This window comes from Solanum pennellii, chromosome 5 (assembly GCF_001406875.1).
Source record: "Solanum pennellii chromosome 5, SPENNV200".
Lineage (NCBI taxonomy): Eukaryota > Viridiplantae > Streptophyta > Magnoliopsida > Solanales > Solanaceae > Solanum > Solanum pennellii.
This window is the reverse complement of record NC_028641.1, coordinates 64862890-64879226: the sequence shown is the minus strand read 5'-3', so window position 1 is coordinate 64879226 and position 16337 is coordinate 64862890. Positions and strand designations below refer to the sequence as shown.

The 16337-nt window shown below is 37.6% G+C and overlaps 1 protein-coding gene across 1 annotated transcript; it reads right to left on the bottom strand.

Annotated features, from left to right (window-relative positions):
* Positions 1-5943: 5943 nt before the first annotated feature.
* LOC114077197 (uncharacterized protein K02A2.6-like) lies at positions 5944-6818 on the bottom strand. The gene is made up of 2 exons (XM_027916876.1): positions 6434-6818; positions 5944-6377 (listed from the first exon to the last, which is right to left on the bottom strand). The coding sequence occupies exons 1-2, from the start codon at positions 6816-6818 to the stop codon at positions 5944-5946; spliced, it is 819 nt and encodes a 272-aa protein (XP_027772677.1).
* Positions 6819-16337: the final 9519 nt, after the last annotated feature.

Below are 16337 nucleotides of genomic sequence, written 5' to 3'. Positions count from 1 at the left end.
TTATCCTCTCCTTATCCTAACAAGTTTACTATTATTATTTTTAATAGAATCTAAAAATAATAATGTAAGACAACAAACATAATATAATATAAAATATAATTTAATACATTTCTAAACACAACCAAACAAAGAATTCATTCGACTTAGTAAGACATGAATATAAAAATTGAATAACTATGCATATTATCATTAGAATCATAATAACTACACATATTATCATTAAAAACTAAACATGAAAAATAAGAATAGACTTGGACAATAATTTTACTTAAGCATGAAATAAACTATGAGTTATTTAATATGAAATAAACTACGGTTTGTTATAGCAATTTCACACAAAATATAACTATATAAGGGATCTAAACATAAAGTTGATATGAAATATTTGAACAAACTTCATATAAAAAACATAACGGTTTAACCACATGTGAAATTTGACAACTTCAATATATTGCAATCAATGCTTGTATAACATGATATTAAATTATTAAAAAAAAATTAAATGGTACCTCTTGCGAAAATTCCACCAAAAGAAAACAATTCGAATAAGGAACCGCGAAAGTAAACCTCAACTTCAACTTTTGTTTGTGAGTCAAAGCAAAATATGTGAATATATTTACTGATTTTTTGTTTGTGGGAGAGTCTCTTTCTTTTTGTGTGTATTTTTTCTTTTCACATTTTTTTTCTCTTTTTTTCTTCTGATCCCCTTCTTTCTTTTTTTTTAATTAATTAATTTAATATATATATATATATATATATATATATATATAATGATAATTATATAATTATTAATTGCTTTAAATAAATAAATAAATAAAAGCTTAAGGGATGATTAAAACAAAAAAAAAACATAATTAAGAAATATTAGTTTATTTAAAATATATATACATATATATATATATATATATATATATATATCCTATTTTTTAACAATCAAAATAAATTTATCTAATAAAAATTATATTTATGTTGTTTATTCTTATATCTTTTAAATAAACTTAATGAAAATAATAAAAAAAAATCAAAATATATTTAATTTAGATTGATAAAATTATTTATGCTCTAAAAATTGGTGTTAAACTTAAATTCGGTCAAAATTACGTGTCTACAGTTTGCCCCTCTTTGACTGGAAACACGAAGAGTTTTTCAGACAAAGAAGTAGACAAAGTGACAAGTTTTGACCGAACTCTTATTTGAAAGACCAAAATTTGTGCGACCGAGTCCTTGTTTGGACATCCTACATATCCCGGGTGATAAGGGAATCAGGCCACTTGTAGTTCGAGGAGATAAAGTGATGAGTTGGAAGTTAAGTGAGGTTCCATCGAGGCTCCAGATCGCGGCTCTTATCCTTACATAAAACTTGAAAACTATTAGTCAAAAGAAAAACAAATGTACAAACTTCTATCCACGTAGCTTTTCTTGAATCTTCACTTGAATTTTGATTTTAAGATATCACCTTGATTTTTGAGTGAATATCTTAACTTAGAATTGGAATGGAGGCTGAACTTGCCACTTAGACGGAACTTTTGACATTCTTCAAAATGACAACTTGAAAAATGCTCTTGAATGAGTGCGTGTTTTCTTGATCAAAAGTTGACTAGTAAAAGATGTGTGGTCGTCAGGCTGCTACATGCATTGAAGAAACTAATTCTAACCATCATGGAATTGATTATTCTAAAAAATTTGAAACTTTGTTCGTGAATTTCAAATCCATGTCTCGCTTGAGGAAACCTGAAAACCACCACAAACAAAAAATAAACAAAATTTTTGCTTCAGTTTTCACAAGGAAAATTTTATGAGTTATTAGCAAATATAAATATAAAACATAAACTCCGAGTAGGAAGTGTTTATTTTAGGAGAAAATAAAACTAAAAATCTAGACTAGGAAGTGTTTATCCTATGAGAAAGTAATCTAATCCCATTATTCAGGAGGGTCCTGCTAGTCCCATTAGCCAAGAGGGTCCTGGTAATCCCATTATCCAGGAGGGTCCTGTTAGTCCCATTATTCAGGAGGGTCCTGCTAGTCCCATTAGCCAAGAGGGTCCTGGTAATCCCATTATCCAGGAGGGTCCTGTTAGTCCCATTATTCAGGAGGGTCCTGCTAGTCCCATTAGCCAAGAGGGTCCTGGTAATCCCATTATCCAGGAGGGTCCTGTTAGTCCCATTATTCAGGAGGGTCCTGCTAGTCCCATTAGCCAAGAGGGTCCTGGTAATCCCATTATCCAGGAGGGTCCTGTTAGTCCCATTATTCAGGAGGGTCCTGCTAGTCCCATTAGCCAAGAGGGTCCTGGTAATCCCATTATCCAGGAGGGTCCTGTTAGTCCCATTATTCAGGAGGGTCCTGCTAGTCCCATTAGCCAAGAGGGTCCTGGTAATCCCATTATCCAGGAGGGTCCTGTTAGTCCCATTATTCAGGAGGGTCCTGCTAGTCCCATTAGCCAAGAGGGTCCTGGTAATCCCATTATCCAGGAGGGTCCTGTTAGTCCCATTATTCAGGAGGGTCCTGCTAGTCCCATTAGCCAAGAGGGTCCTGGTAATCCCATTATCCAGGAGGGTCCTGTTAGTCCCATTATTCAGGAGGGTCCTGCTAGTCCCATTAGCCAAGAGGGTCCTGGTAATCCCATTATCCAGGAGGGTCCTGTTAGTCCCATTATTCAGGAGGGTCCTGCTAGTCCCATTAGCCAAGAGGGTCCTGGTAATCCCATTATCCAGGAGGGTCCTGTTAGTCCCATTATTCAGGAGGGTCCTGCTAGTCCCATTAGCCAAGAGGGTCCTGGTAATCCCATTATCCAGGAGGGTCCTGTTAGTCCCATTATTCAGGAGGGTCCTGCTAGTCCCATTAGCCAAGAGGGTCCTGGTAATCCCATTATCCAGGAGGGTCCTGTTAGTCCCATTATTCAGGAGGGTCCTGCTAGTCCCATTAGCCAAGAGGGTCCTGGTAATCCCATTATCCAGGAGGGTCCTGTTAGTCCCATTATTCAGGAGGGTCCTGCTAGTCCCATTAGCCAAGAGGGTCCTGGTAATCCCATTATCCAGGAGGGTCCTGTTAGTCCCATTATTCAGGAGGGTCCTGCTAGTCCCATTAGCCAAGAGGGTCCTGGTAATCCCATTATCCAGGAGGGTCCTGTTAGTCCCATTATTCAGGAGGGTCCTGCTAGTCCCATTAGCCAAGAGGGTCCTGGTAATCCCATTATCCAGGAGGGTCCTGTTAGTCCCATTATTCAGGAGGGTCCTGCTAGTCCCATTAGCCAAGAGGGTCCTGGTAATCCCATTATCCAGGAGGGTCCTGTTAGTCCCATTATTCAGGAGGGTCCTGCTAGTCCCATTAGCCAAGAGGGTCCTGGTAATCCCATTATCCAGGAGGGTCCTGTTAGTCCCATTATTCAGGAGGGTCCTGCTAGTCCCATTAGCCAAGAGGGTCCTGGTAATCCCATTATCCAGGAGGGTCCTGTTAGTCCCATTATTCAGGAGGGTCCTGCTAGTCCCATTAGCCAAGAGGGTCCTGGTAATCCCATTATCCAGGAGGGTCCTGTTAGTCCCATTATTCAGGAGGGTCCTGCTAGTCCCATTAGCCAAGAGGGTCCTGGTAATCCCATTATCCAGGAGGGTCCTGTTAGTCCCATTATTCAGGAGGGTCCTGCTAGTCCCATTAGCCAAGAGGGTCCTGGTAATCCCATTATCCAGGAGGGTCCTGTTAGTCCCATTATTCAGGAGGGTCCTGCTAGTCCCATTAGCCAAGAGGGTCCTGGTAATCCCATTATCCAGGAGGGTCCTGTTAGTCCCATTATTCAGGAGGGTCCTGCTAGTCCCATTAGCCAAGAGGGTCCTGGTAATCCCATTATCCAGGAGGGTCCTGTTAGTCCCATTATTCAGGAGGGTCCTGCTAGTCCCATTAGCCAAGAGGGTCCTGGTAATCCCATTATCCAGGAGGGTCCTGTTAGTCCCATTATTCAGGAGGGTCCTGCTAGTCCCATTAGCCAAGAGGGTCCTGGTAATCCCATTATCCAGGAGGGTCCTGTTAGTCCCATTATTCAGGAGGGTCCTGCTAGTCCCATTATCCAGGAGGGTCCTGTTAATCCCATTATCCAGGAGGGTCCTGTTAGTCCCATTATTCAGGAGGGTCCTGCTAGTCCCATTAGCCAAGAGGGTCCTGGTAATCCCATTATCCAGGAGGGTCCTGCTAATCCCATTATCCAGGAGGGTCCTGTTAGTCCCATTATCCAGGAGGGTCCTGTTAATCCCATTATCCAGGAGGGTCCTGCTAGTCCCATTATCCAGGAGGGTCCTGCTAGTCCAATTATCCAGGAGGGTCCTGCTAATCCCATTATCCAGGAGGGTCCTGTTAGTCCCATTATCCAGGAGGGTCCTGTTAATCCCATTATCCAGGAGGGTCCTACTAATCCCATTATCCAGGAGGGTCCTGTTAGTCTCATTATCCAGGAGGGTCCTGCTAATAAAATTTTTAACAAACTAATAATACCAACAAAACATTGTGAATGTTATCTTCATTATTTGGAAGTTCGTTCAAGGAGAAAAATAATAATAATAATAATAATTAATAAATAAAATAAATATTCCAACATTCAAATAATTGCTATTTTGATATATATTAGCCAAATTTCGCATAATATTCCACAAGTCTTTATTGTAGGGTTTCCATTTCGCTTGCTGCAGACTAAGTTGAACATCTAGGTTCCTCGAATCCTCAATCTTGAAACAACTTGTGTCCCTGCTTCAACAATGAAAATTCGTGAGTTTGAAAAGGTGGTGGTTGGTTTATGGTTCCATCTTTCGACAAGGGCGGCTCAAACACTTATGAAGCTTTGGTTGTTTCCAACGGTCAATACTTCTTATTGATTGATTGTACTTTCATCCACATTTGCTTATTTTGCGACCTAAATCCAATGTCTTTATCTCATAATACTCATTGTTTAGCCTTCATAGAATCAGAGAATTTTCGAACTCAACACTTGAAGACAGATTATAACTCAGTAGCCTGATGCTTCGCCTAGTACCGTTTAGATACTTGGTAGCGAGTCTTGAAATTCCTTCCTAGTTTTTTGACAAAGACTCGACTCAAATACATACCAACCAAAAGAAATGACGAGAGAGAAAAAAAAGTATAAGAAAATTACGAATTATAAGAGAATAAAAGAAAAGATTTGATGAAGACTCTTTTTTTTTAGTAAGAAGAAGAAAGAAAAACTTATCTGAGTGTGGGAGCCGAGTCTACTAATCATGCCATGCAATTTGAATTGATTTCCAGACCTGGCTATCCAATCTATTCATCAACCATTATTGATCATTCAATCTTGATGTGGAATCCCGACACTTAATGAAGCCATAAATTATTTTGAACCCTTATACACTTTGTGATATTCACGAAGGTCTTTGCCGCTAACACTCTATCATGTTAATTGCTCCAGCTCACCACGTCCGCCTTATGGTGCATGTCAGAATTTTCACCAATAAGACTCTCTTATATTCAACTCCTTTTCGCCTTACGGTGCCCACTTAGGGTTTTCACCAATAAGACTCTCTCATTTTTATTTCTTTTTACTCACATTTGTCTTATGGTGACCATTCAGGATTTTTACCTACCCTTAACCAACTTACTCTCGACATATCAAGGGTTGATGCAAAGACTTTTTTTTTGATTGACTTTAGATGATGGGGTTGATTTTGAGCTTTGAGATGAGATACCAAATGAATAAACAAACGACTTTTGCCCCAGTATACTACAATATGGATTTTTGGATTTGTATTTGGTTGAACCGAACCCAATATTAGGGCTGCCTACGTATCTTGCCGAAACAAGAATCAGGTCAAACGTAGTTCAGACAATTTTTTTTTGTTTTGGAAACAGCATAACCAAGAGATCCCATTGAATCAACCCTTGAAATGTCGAGCCCAAACATAAGGGTTTCTAATGTCGAAACTCAATCATATGTAATATCTTTTCACAGCATCAGCATTGACGACCGTTTCTGTCACTTTGCCTTCTATATCTGCTAAGTAAAGAGCACCATTAGGTAATACCCTTTTAACAACAAATGGTCCTCTCCAATTTGGAGAAAATTTGCCTTTGGTTTCAGCATGATGTGGCAAAATGCGTCTCAACACTAATTGACCCTCTTCAAAATGTCTGGGACGCACCTTTTTGTTGTATGCCCGTGCCATTCTTTTCTGATATAATTGTCCATGACATACTAATGTCAGACGCTTCTCATCAATCAAACTTAATTGCTCTAACCGAGTTTTGATCCATTCATCATCATCAATTTCAGCCTCCACAACAATTCGTAAAGATGGGATTTCAATCTCTGCAGGTATAACTTCCTTAGTCCCGTATACCAGTGAATATGGGGTAGCGCCCACTGACGTACAGAATGTAGTGCGATAACCCAACAAAGCAAAAGGCAACTTTTCATGCCATTGTCAAGAACTTTGCACCATCTTAGAAGTATCTTTTTTATATTTTTGTTAGCAGCTTCTACAGCCCCGTTTGCCTTTGGGCGATACGGAGTCGAATTTCGATGCTCAATCTTAAATTGGTAGCACACCTCTTGCATTAAGTGGCTGTTGAGATTTGCGGCGTTGTCAGTTATAATCACCTTTCGAATACCAAACCGACAGATGATGTTGAAATGGATGAAATCCACCAAGACCTTCTTGGTCACTGACTTGAAATTTACTGCTTCCACCCACTTTGTAAAATAATCAATGGCCACCAAGATGAACCTGTGACCATTCGATGCTTTTGGTTCTACCGGTCCAATCACATCCATTCCCCATGCCAAAGGCCATGGAGCAGACATTGCATGCAACTCAGAAGGGGGAGAATGTATCAAATCACCATGTATTTGACATTAATGACATTTACGAACAAATCGTATGGAATCCCGCTCCATGGTGAGCCAATAATATCCTGCTCGAAGTATCTTCTTGGCTAGAGCATATCCATTCATATGAGGTCCACAAACTCCTGAGTGTACTTCAATCATGATTGTGGAAGCCTCTTGAGCATTTACACACCTTAGAAGACCTAAATCGGGTGTCTTCTTGTACAGTATCCCTCCGCTTAAGAAAAAACCCCTGGCTAGTCGTCGAATAGTCCTTTTTTGATTACTAGTTACATCTGACGGACATTCTCCAGACTGAAGATATGTTTTGATATCATGAAACCAAGGCTTACCATCAAATTCCTCCTCAATCATGTTGCAATAAGCATGTTGATCACGAATTTGTATGTATAAAGGGTCGATATGAGCGTCATCAGGGTGTTGGAGCATCGAAGATAAAGTGGCCAATGCATCTGCAATCTCATTGTGCACTCTGGGAATGTGTCTAAACTTTATCGACACGAATCGTTGACAAAGACCTTGTAAACAATGTTGATAAGGTATGAGCTTTGGGTCTCGAGTTTTCCATTTTTTTGAATTTGATGAACTAGTAAGTCTGAGTCTCCTAACACTAACAATTCTTGGATGCCCATGTCAACAGCTAACCTCAGACCCAAAATGCACGCTTCGTACTCAGACATATTATTAGTACAATAGAATCTAAGTTGGGCTGATATAGGGTAATACTCCCCTGATTTAGACTTAAGAACAGCTCCTATTCCAACTCCTTTCCTGTTAGAGGCACCATCAAAGAATAACTTCCAACCTTGATTGTTATCGTGAATAACTTCATCGATACAAGATATCTCTTCATCTGGAAAATAGGTTTTAAGTGGTTCATATTCTTCATCAATAGGGTTCTCTGCCAAATGATCTGCCAATGCTTGAGCTTTCATTGCGGTCCGCGTTATATAGATAATGTCAAACTCTGTGAGCAATATTTGCCATTTCGCAAGCCTGCCTGTGGGCATGGGCTTTTGAAAAATATATTTCAACGGATCCATACGATAGATGAGATAAGTAGTGTAAGATAAAAGATAATGTTTCAACTTCTGTGCTACCCAAGTTAGGGCACAACACGTTCTTTCAAGAAGGGTGTACTTCGCTTCGTAAACGGTAAACTTCTTGCTGAGGTAATAAATGGCCCGCTCTTTCTTCCCAGTGTCATCATGCTGACCCAGTACACAACCAAAAGAATTATCCAGTACTGACATATACAATATCAAAGGTCTTCCCGGCTCGGGAGGAACCAACACAGGGGGATTCGATAGGTAATTCTTAATTCTTTCAAAAGCTTCTCGACATTCTTCGGTCCACTCGACTGTGGCATTCTTTTTCAACAACTTAAAGATAGGCTCACAAGTTGTTGTGAGTTGAGCAATGAATCTGCTGATGTAGTTTAACCTTCCTAGAAGGCTCATAACCTCAGTTTTGTTCTTTGGAGGTGGCAATTCTTGAATTGCTTTTATTTTTGAAGGATCCAACTCGATACCTCTTCGACTGACTATAAACCCCAAAAGCTTCCCCGATGGTACTCCAAATACACATTTTGCAGGATTAAGCTTGAGATTATACCTGCGGAGCCTTTCGAAGAATCTCCTTAAGTCTTTCACATGATTTGACTGTTTTTTAGATTTAATGATAACATCATCCACATAAACTTTGATTTCTCTATGCATCATATCGTGAAACATGGTTGTCATTGCTCTCATATAAGTTGCCCCTGCATTTTTTAATCCAAAAGGCATAACACGATAACAATATGTACCCCATGGAGTGATAAAAGATGTTTTTTCTGCATCTTCATCATCCATAATAATCTGATGGTAGCCCGCATAACAATCCACAAAAGATGCAACCTCATGTTTAGCACAATTATCCAATAAAATATGGATGTTAGGCAAAGGAAAATCATCTTTTGGACTTGCCTTATTCAAATCACGATAATCAACACACATTCGAACTTTGCCGTCTTTCTTAGGGACGGGTACGATATTGGCTAACCAAGAAGGATATTGAGCGACTTGAATGACTTTGGCCTCAAGTTGTTTTGTGATCTCCTCTTTAATTATTACACTCATGTCGGTTTTCAGTTTTCTCAACTTCTGCTTTATCGGAGGAAAATTAGGATCAATTGGCAACTTGTGAACAACCATGTCAGTGCTTAATCCAGGCATGTCATCATAAGATGACGCAAAAACATCTTTGTAATCAAACAAGGCCTGGATTATATCGTCCTTTTGATGTCGAACATGTACACTTATCTTAGTCTCCTTAATAATTTCCTGATCCCCCAAATTTATCGTCTCAGTTTCACTCATGTTTGAATTTGACTTATTTTCAAAATGATTGAAATCCCTCCTTACTTCTTCAAATACTCTGTTTTCATCATATTCGATTTCTTGACTTATTATTTCAATATTAGGTCGAAGATTAGATTGGATATTAAGATCTGGCGAAAAATTCTGCATGCATGTCATATCACTAGAATCGGCATAGAAAGAACTGTATAAAAGTAAACGAACAAATATATTAAACTGAAATAAAGATGCAATTACATCCTATTGAAAAAGGGAAATAGAATGTTTGAAATAAAACGACAAGATAAAATTGGAATTACAATCCTTTAATGAATCGGATGACAAAAGAAAAAACAAGACAGACTACCAAGACTCGTCTTTAACGGGGAGAGGGGTGGCCTCCCAATTGTTTAGATTGACATCAGGACCAATGAATTTCACATCTCTATCGCTAGTTCCTTCTCCGAGTTCCACCATATCAACCTCGACAAATAAATCTTGAAAATAGTTGATCATTTCTTCGCTAACTTTCATCACTGGCTCTGGAAAAGATGATTGATAAGATTCTGTTGCACGGGCTTTGATGAAATATTTGTAGATTGATTGTATAGGCTTGGTAAGTGACCATACATCTCTCTTCTGCTTCTTTGCCTTCATTTTGTCCTCGACTCTAGGTTGGTAACCTAAGCCAAAAGTACCGATGCTTTTTCGTAGACTCACTGGATAAGCTCTCCCTTGCAAGAAGATTCCTAAGCCTTTACCCGGCTCAAACCCATGTTTCAGCAATTCATTCACCACCATTACAGACGCGATGGGCATATTTGGTTTTGAAATGACACTCCCTTCGGGGACATGCTCAATAACCACTACCTCAAAAGCATGATAAACCAGTGCCTCATTCTCATTATCCGCCTTGATAAAAGGGGAGGAAGAGTCTTTGTAGATTGACAAATCCCCCTCACCATGAACAATCACTTCTTGTCGGTCGTATTCAAACTTAATCATTTGATGCAACGTTGAGGGGACTGCTCCAGCCCTATGCACCCATGGCCTCCCCAACAATAGATTGTAGGACACGTTGATATCCAACACTTGAAAATTCACAGCGAAATCCACAGGCCCTATGGTTAGTGCGAGCTCTATCTCACCAATAACATCTGTTTTTGACCCATCAAAAGCTCTAACACATACATTGTTGGGTCAGACCCTTTCAGCACTAACATTCAATTTCTGTAGAGTTGATAAAGGACAAATATTTGCTCCAGATCCTCCATCAATTAGAACTCGAGTGACATATGAAAGCTCACACTTTACAGTGATATGTAGGCCTTGGTTATGTCCTGTACCTTCTTTGGGTAGTTCATCATCTGAAAAGGTGATGCGGTTTACCTCAAATATTCTCCCAGCAATCTTCTCTAACTGAATCACTGTAACTTTACTAGGAACATGTGCTTCATTCAAAATTTTCATTACAGCCTTACGATGTTCATCAGAATGTATTAGCAAAGACAACAAAGAGATTTGGGCTGGAGTTTTTCTTAATTGTTCAAACACGGAGTAGTCTGATAGCTTCATCTTCCTTAGGAATTCCTCTGCCTCTCCTTCAGTGACCGAACTCTTTATTTGTGTTTGGTCATTTTTAGTTTTCCTTAATTCTATTGGGACATAACATCTTCCTGAACGGGTTATTCCTCCTACTTCATCTATTTCTTCATCAATTTCTTTTCCCTTATATGTCACGACAGTAGGCTCATAATTCCAAGGAACAGCTTTGGGTTAGTCATTGGGAGCTGGGATACTGGCCTGATAATCACATGAGGAATATGGGCCCCTTGTACGATCAAGATAGGCTTGTTTGGCCTTTTTGGAACAAACGACTTTGCCTTACTCGGACTTGCCCAAACATCTTCAAGGGCTCCTTTCACAGTTAAGATGGGTGTGTTGGATGGACTCAACTTTTCTAACACACTTTCCACCCCTAAAGGCATCATTTTTGTTAAATCAACAACATTTGCTGACTTCTCAATGCCAGTTCCAACCCTAAGGATTGGCTTATACGGAGATGCAAACTCTTCATGACCCTTCATCATTTCTAGCATGTTTGTTTCAGTATGCCTCGGCAATGGATTTTTATTGATGTTGGGTCCACTCGGACTTTCAACTATAATTCGATTAGAATCGATCAAATCCTGAATGGCCCTTTTCAAATACCAACATCTCTCTATGTTGTGCCCTGGGGCATTAGAACAATATGCGCAATGTTGAGAATAATCCAAATTTCTCGGGGGAGGATTCGACATCTTTCTCTCAATAGGACTCAAAACATTCAACGTCCTTAATTTTTGGAACAAGCTAGCATACGACTCCCCAATAGGAGTGAACTCATCTTTAACGCCATTTCCCTTTTTGTATTGTGGTCTAGGACGGAAAGGAATTCTAGCAGTATTTTGATGAACTTGTGGGGGTGGTGGATGATTTTGTGGAGTTGGTGCACGCCATTGTGGATAAGAAGGGGGTGCAATTGGTTGTGCATTAAAAACATGATATGGAGTGTATGGGACAGAATATTGTGGAGCTTGGGAAGGAAAATAGTGTTGTGGGGAATTACCTTGGACATGAGTCCTAGGCGCTGATACAATAGCGGCCACATCCTCCCTTCTTTTCTTCCCTCCAATATTTCCAGAACCATTTTGAAGCACTTCTGTTGTGGCTTTTAAGGCAGCTTGACTTACAATCTTTCCAGGCTTGATGCCATTTTCAACCATTTCCCCTACCTTAATAACTTCAGCGAATATCTTCCCTACGACAGAAAGCAGATAGTGAAAGTAATCAGGTTCTTGCGCCTGGAGAAAAACGTCAATCATCTCTGACTCCTTCATCGGTGGTTTAACCCTAGCAGCTTGTTCCCTCCATCTGATAGCATATTCACGAAAATTTCCGTGGTCTTTTTCCTCATGTTGGCTAACGAGGAGCGATCTGGAACAATGTCAATATTATATTGGAATTGCTGTACAAAACATCGAGCCAAATCATCCCATGTGTGCAAGTTGGTGATATCCTGATCTATGAACCATTCAGATGCAATCCCTACTAAGCTTTCCCCAAAATAGGCCATAAGTAACTCTTCTTTGCCCTCTGCACCCCTCAATTGGTTGCAATATCTCTTTAGATGAGCTATGGGGTCTCCATGACCATCATATTTTTTAAACTTTGGAGTTTTAAAACCAGCAGGTAAATGGACGTGAGGAAACATACACAAGTCACTAAACGAGATGCCTTTGTGGCCTCCTAGTCCTTGCATATCTCTTATACTCTGTTCCAAACTCTTAATTTTCTTAGTCATTTCTTCATGTTCCTATTTCTTGACCATCCTCTCAATTTCGACAGGGGAACTATATTGATGAATGTGGGGATGAGAGCTTGGAATTTTAATGGCCTCTTCAAGAGTGTAACTCTGATCACGCCGAACTTTGGGCGGAGGATCGCTGTTGGATTTGGGCACCATCGTTGGCTGCGGGATGCTGTTAGTCGGGGCAGTTGACACAAAGAGTGGATTACTTATCACAGGCGTATTCGAAGGGCGCACCATAGAAGTTCCAGCGACATTGAATGTGTTAGCATAGGGGCTGAATCCAGGGGGATATATTGGATCGCTTGTCGACACCTGGATAGGGTGAGACATATTTGTATTAAAATAGTCTCGGAATGAAGACGGTGGAGGTTGTCCACTCATCCAAGCCTCGTACATCTCTGCCATTTGTTATTTTAACGCCCTTATCTCTTCTGTTGTCCCTATTGCTTGTGAAGTCATCTGGTTTTGGATCTCCTCATCATTGTCCGATTCATTTCCGTCTTTGGGGGTACCATGATCCCCAAAAAAGCCACCACGAAGGCATCATAACTGTGTGCTTCCCAGGTCAGACGATACCCATTACTACGGAGTTTCTTTCCATACACTTCGAATCCATCATTTTTGCCATATCTTTTGTACAAAAATTCTAACGGAACCCATCCATTATCGAGACAACCACCTATATCATTCTCATTTATATGCAGTAATTCTAGAAACCTCCTCCCATTAATATGTTTTGGTATCATAGGCTCTGCTTTGTGAAGATGTTTACCCTTTCCAATGAATGCCCCTATCTCCTCAAGGGTGGGGGTGAGTTCACAACCAGAAAAACGGAATACATTCCTTAACGGGTCCCAAAAATGCACTAGTGCTTCTATCAAATCCCGTCGTGGCTCAACATACAAAAGGCTTCGTAGAAATCCCAAACGTTTGAACACCATTCCTCTTCCATGGTTTGTCATATTTTCATACCATGTCTTCAAGAGTGTCGGGGCCTTATCCAATATCATGAATCGAGGTGATTGATCCTCTCTTTGTCTCTTATCTCCCTTTCCATATGGATTCATATTTTCCTAGGCTTAATAAAATATATATATGTTTTTTAATAAGAATAACGGAAAAATCATATGCACAAAAAAGTAATTTTTTATTATTATTTTTATAATAAAATATATTTTTTTAAAAAAAGAAGAATAACGTAAAAATCATACACACAAAAAAAAGTAAATTTTTTATTATTATTTTTTTAATAAAATAATCATACACATACACACACAAAAAAAAAGCAATTTTTTTATTTATTTATTTATTTTTTAAAAAAAAATAATATATATATATATATAAATAGCCATTAAAATTTTTCCAAAACTAAACATATTAATATATTCTATTGTATTTTAATTTTTGTTGATTAAATTTTCAATCTTTTTTTTTTTATATAGAAAAACTTTGATGGTAATAATAGATTTTTCTATTTGTAAAAGAAATATGAATTTTGATAGAAAAAATTGTGTTTAATAAAAGGATTACGTCAAAACTTTAATTTGGTATTTTTCGTTATAATTAATTTTTCATTATAATTCATTCATCTAAAGCCGATCAACATTTGTATAGTCTTCCCAATAATGCAACAAGTAACACAAATAATGTACATGATAGTCTCAAGTAAGGATACTTCTCCTAGACAGGCTCGACCCTTGTGTCGAGCTCCCCATTAATTCAACATTATGCAATGCAGATAAATCGAATCCTATTAGGGATAGTCATTGTTGAGGTTTGTTTTACTAGGTAAACAATCTAATAGGGAAGGTATCTAGACTGGCCATAAAACGAGAGGACTACTCGAGTCGAGAAGGGACAGCTTACCAGTAGCAGGGCTTTCTGGCCTCACAGTTAGTCCTTCCAATCCTAAGACATGTGTTACTATAGAATCGTTCCCATTAGTGTTGCCGCATCTCTGGTATCTCAAGACTCGGGAGCGTAATCGCATCTCCGAATAAAGTATCTCAGAAGGCTCAGATGGATGCGCGAGGAAAGATAGTTATATGATAATTCACATATTATCAAAAGGGTAAATAAGCAAGCAAATAACATATTATGCCATTAAACACAATATTCACAAATCGATAAGTACGTAAATAAATAATAAAGTCATGTAGAAGTCCATGTTTACAAGCTCGAATTCTAGTCCCCAGCGGAGTCGCCAGAGATGTCACACCCCTTTTTCACGCGGCGGCGTAAGGGTTTTTCTAATTTAAGTGACGTTATTAATTAGGGGATTATTTTAGTTTTTTTCGGAGTCGCCACTTGGAATTGAGTTATGGTGTTCCAAGTCACCTTTTATTTAATCCCTAATCAAAAGGAAATGACTCTTTGTTTGGTCTGCGAACCAGTTCGGTAAGGAATTCTATTGACCGAGGGGAAGGTATGAGGCATCCCTCGAGTCCCGTGGTTCTAGCACGGTCACTTTATGGACTTTTATAACTTAAACTAATTTTTGAATATTATATTATTAAGACAAATGTATTTACCCTCACTCTTTGATATATATTAACATATTTAAAACTGTACTATTTTATAAACATGTGAAGTTTTTACACATTTTTATTAATTATTTATTTATTTTTTTCAGGCTTTCAACATTTGCCTGCTTCTTAATTTCTCTCTTTTATTTTATTTTTTGTTATTTGTTTTTTTTATTGTATTTTTGTTTCTCTCTTCTTATTTCTTTTGTACTAATTTTCACGTTTTTTTTTGTTTAACTTTCCTTATTTTATATTTTTGGTTTTTACATTGATTTTTCTTCTTTTTCTTTTCTTACCCTTTTTTTTTAAATAGTTGTGTTTTTTTAATTGATCATACTAAAATATTTTTTTTTTAACACTATACTTTTGTTTCTTTTCATTTTATGTAGTATTTTTATTAAATTTATTTTTTCATGTACATCGTCTCCAATCTTTTAATTATATTTTTTTTTATTTTTTCTATTATTCTTTTTCTGATTCAGATGTTCTTTCATCACGTATTCTACCTCTTTTCTTTATTCCATTTTATTGTTATAATTTTTTTTTCTTTTTTCTTTCAATTTATCATCCTCTCCTTATCCTAACAAGTTTACTATTATTATTTTTAATAGAATCTAAAAATAATAATTTAAGACAACACACATAATATAATATAAAATATAATTTAATACATTTCTAAACACAACCAAACAAAGAATTCATTCGACTTAGTAAGACATGAATATAAAAATTGGATAACTATGCATATTATCATTAGAATCATAATAACTACACATATTATCATTAAAAACTAAACATGAAAAATAAGAATAGACTTAGACAAAAATTTTAATTAAGCATGAAATAAACTATGAGTTATTTAATATGAAATAAACTACGGTTTGTTATAGCAATTTCACACAAAATATAACTATATAAGGGATCTAAACATAAAGTTGATATGAAATATTTGAACAAACTTCATATAAAAACATAACGGTTTAACCACATGTGAAATTTGACAACTTCAATATATTGCAATCAATGCTTGTATAAGGTGATATTAAATTATTTAAAAAAAATTAAATGGTACCTCTTGCGAAAATTCCACCAAAAGAAAATAATTCGAATAAGGAACCGCGAAAGTAAACCTCAACTTCAACTTTTGTTTGTGAGTCAAAGCAAAATATGTGAATATATTTACTGATTTTTTGTTTGTGGGAGAGTCTCTTTCTTTTTGTGTGTATTTTTTCTTTTCACGTTTTTTTTCTCTTTTTTT

Excerpts from the sequence above, each read along its gene's own strand:
- LOC114077197 (XM_027916876.1), bottom strand. The coding sequence starts at position 6,818 with ATGTCTGCTCCATGGCCTTTGGCATGGGGAATGGATGTGATTGGACCG. Across the intron at positions 6,378-6,433 it reads GTGCAAAGTTCTTGACAATG|TGGGCGCTACCCCATATTCA; the intron begins GCATGAAAAGTT and ends TCTGTACGTCAG.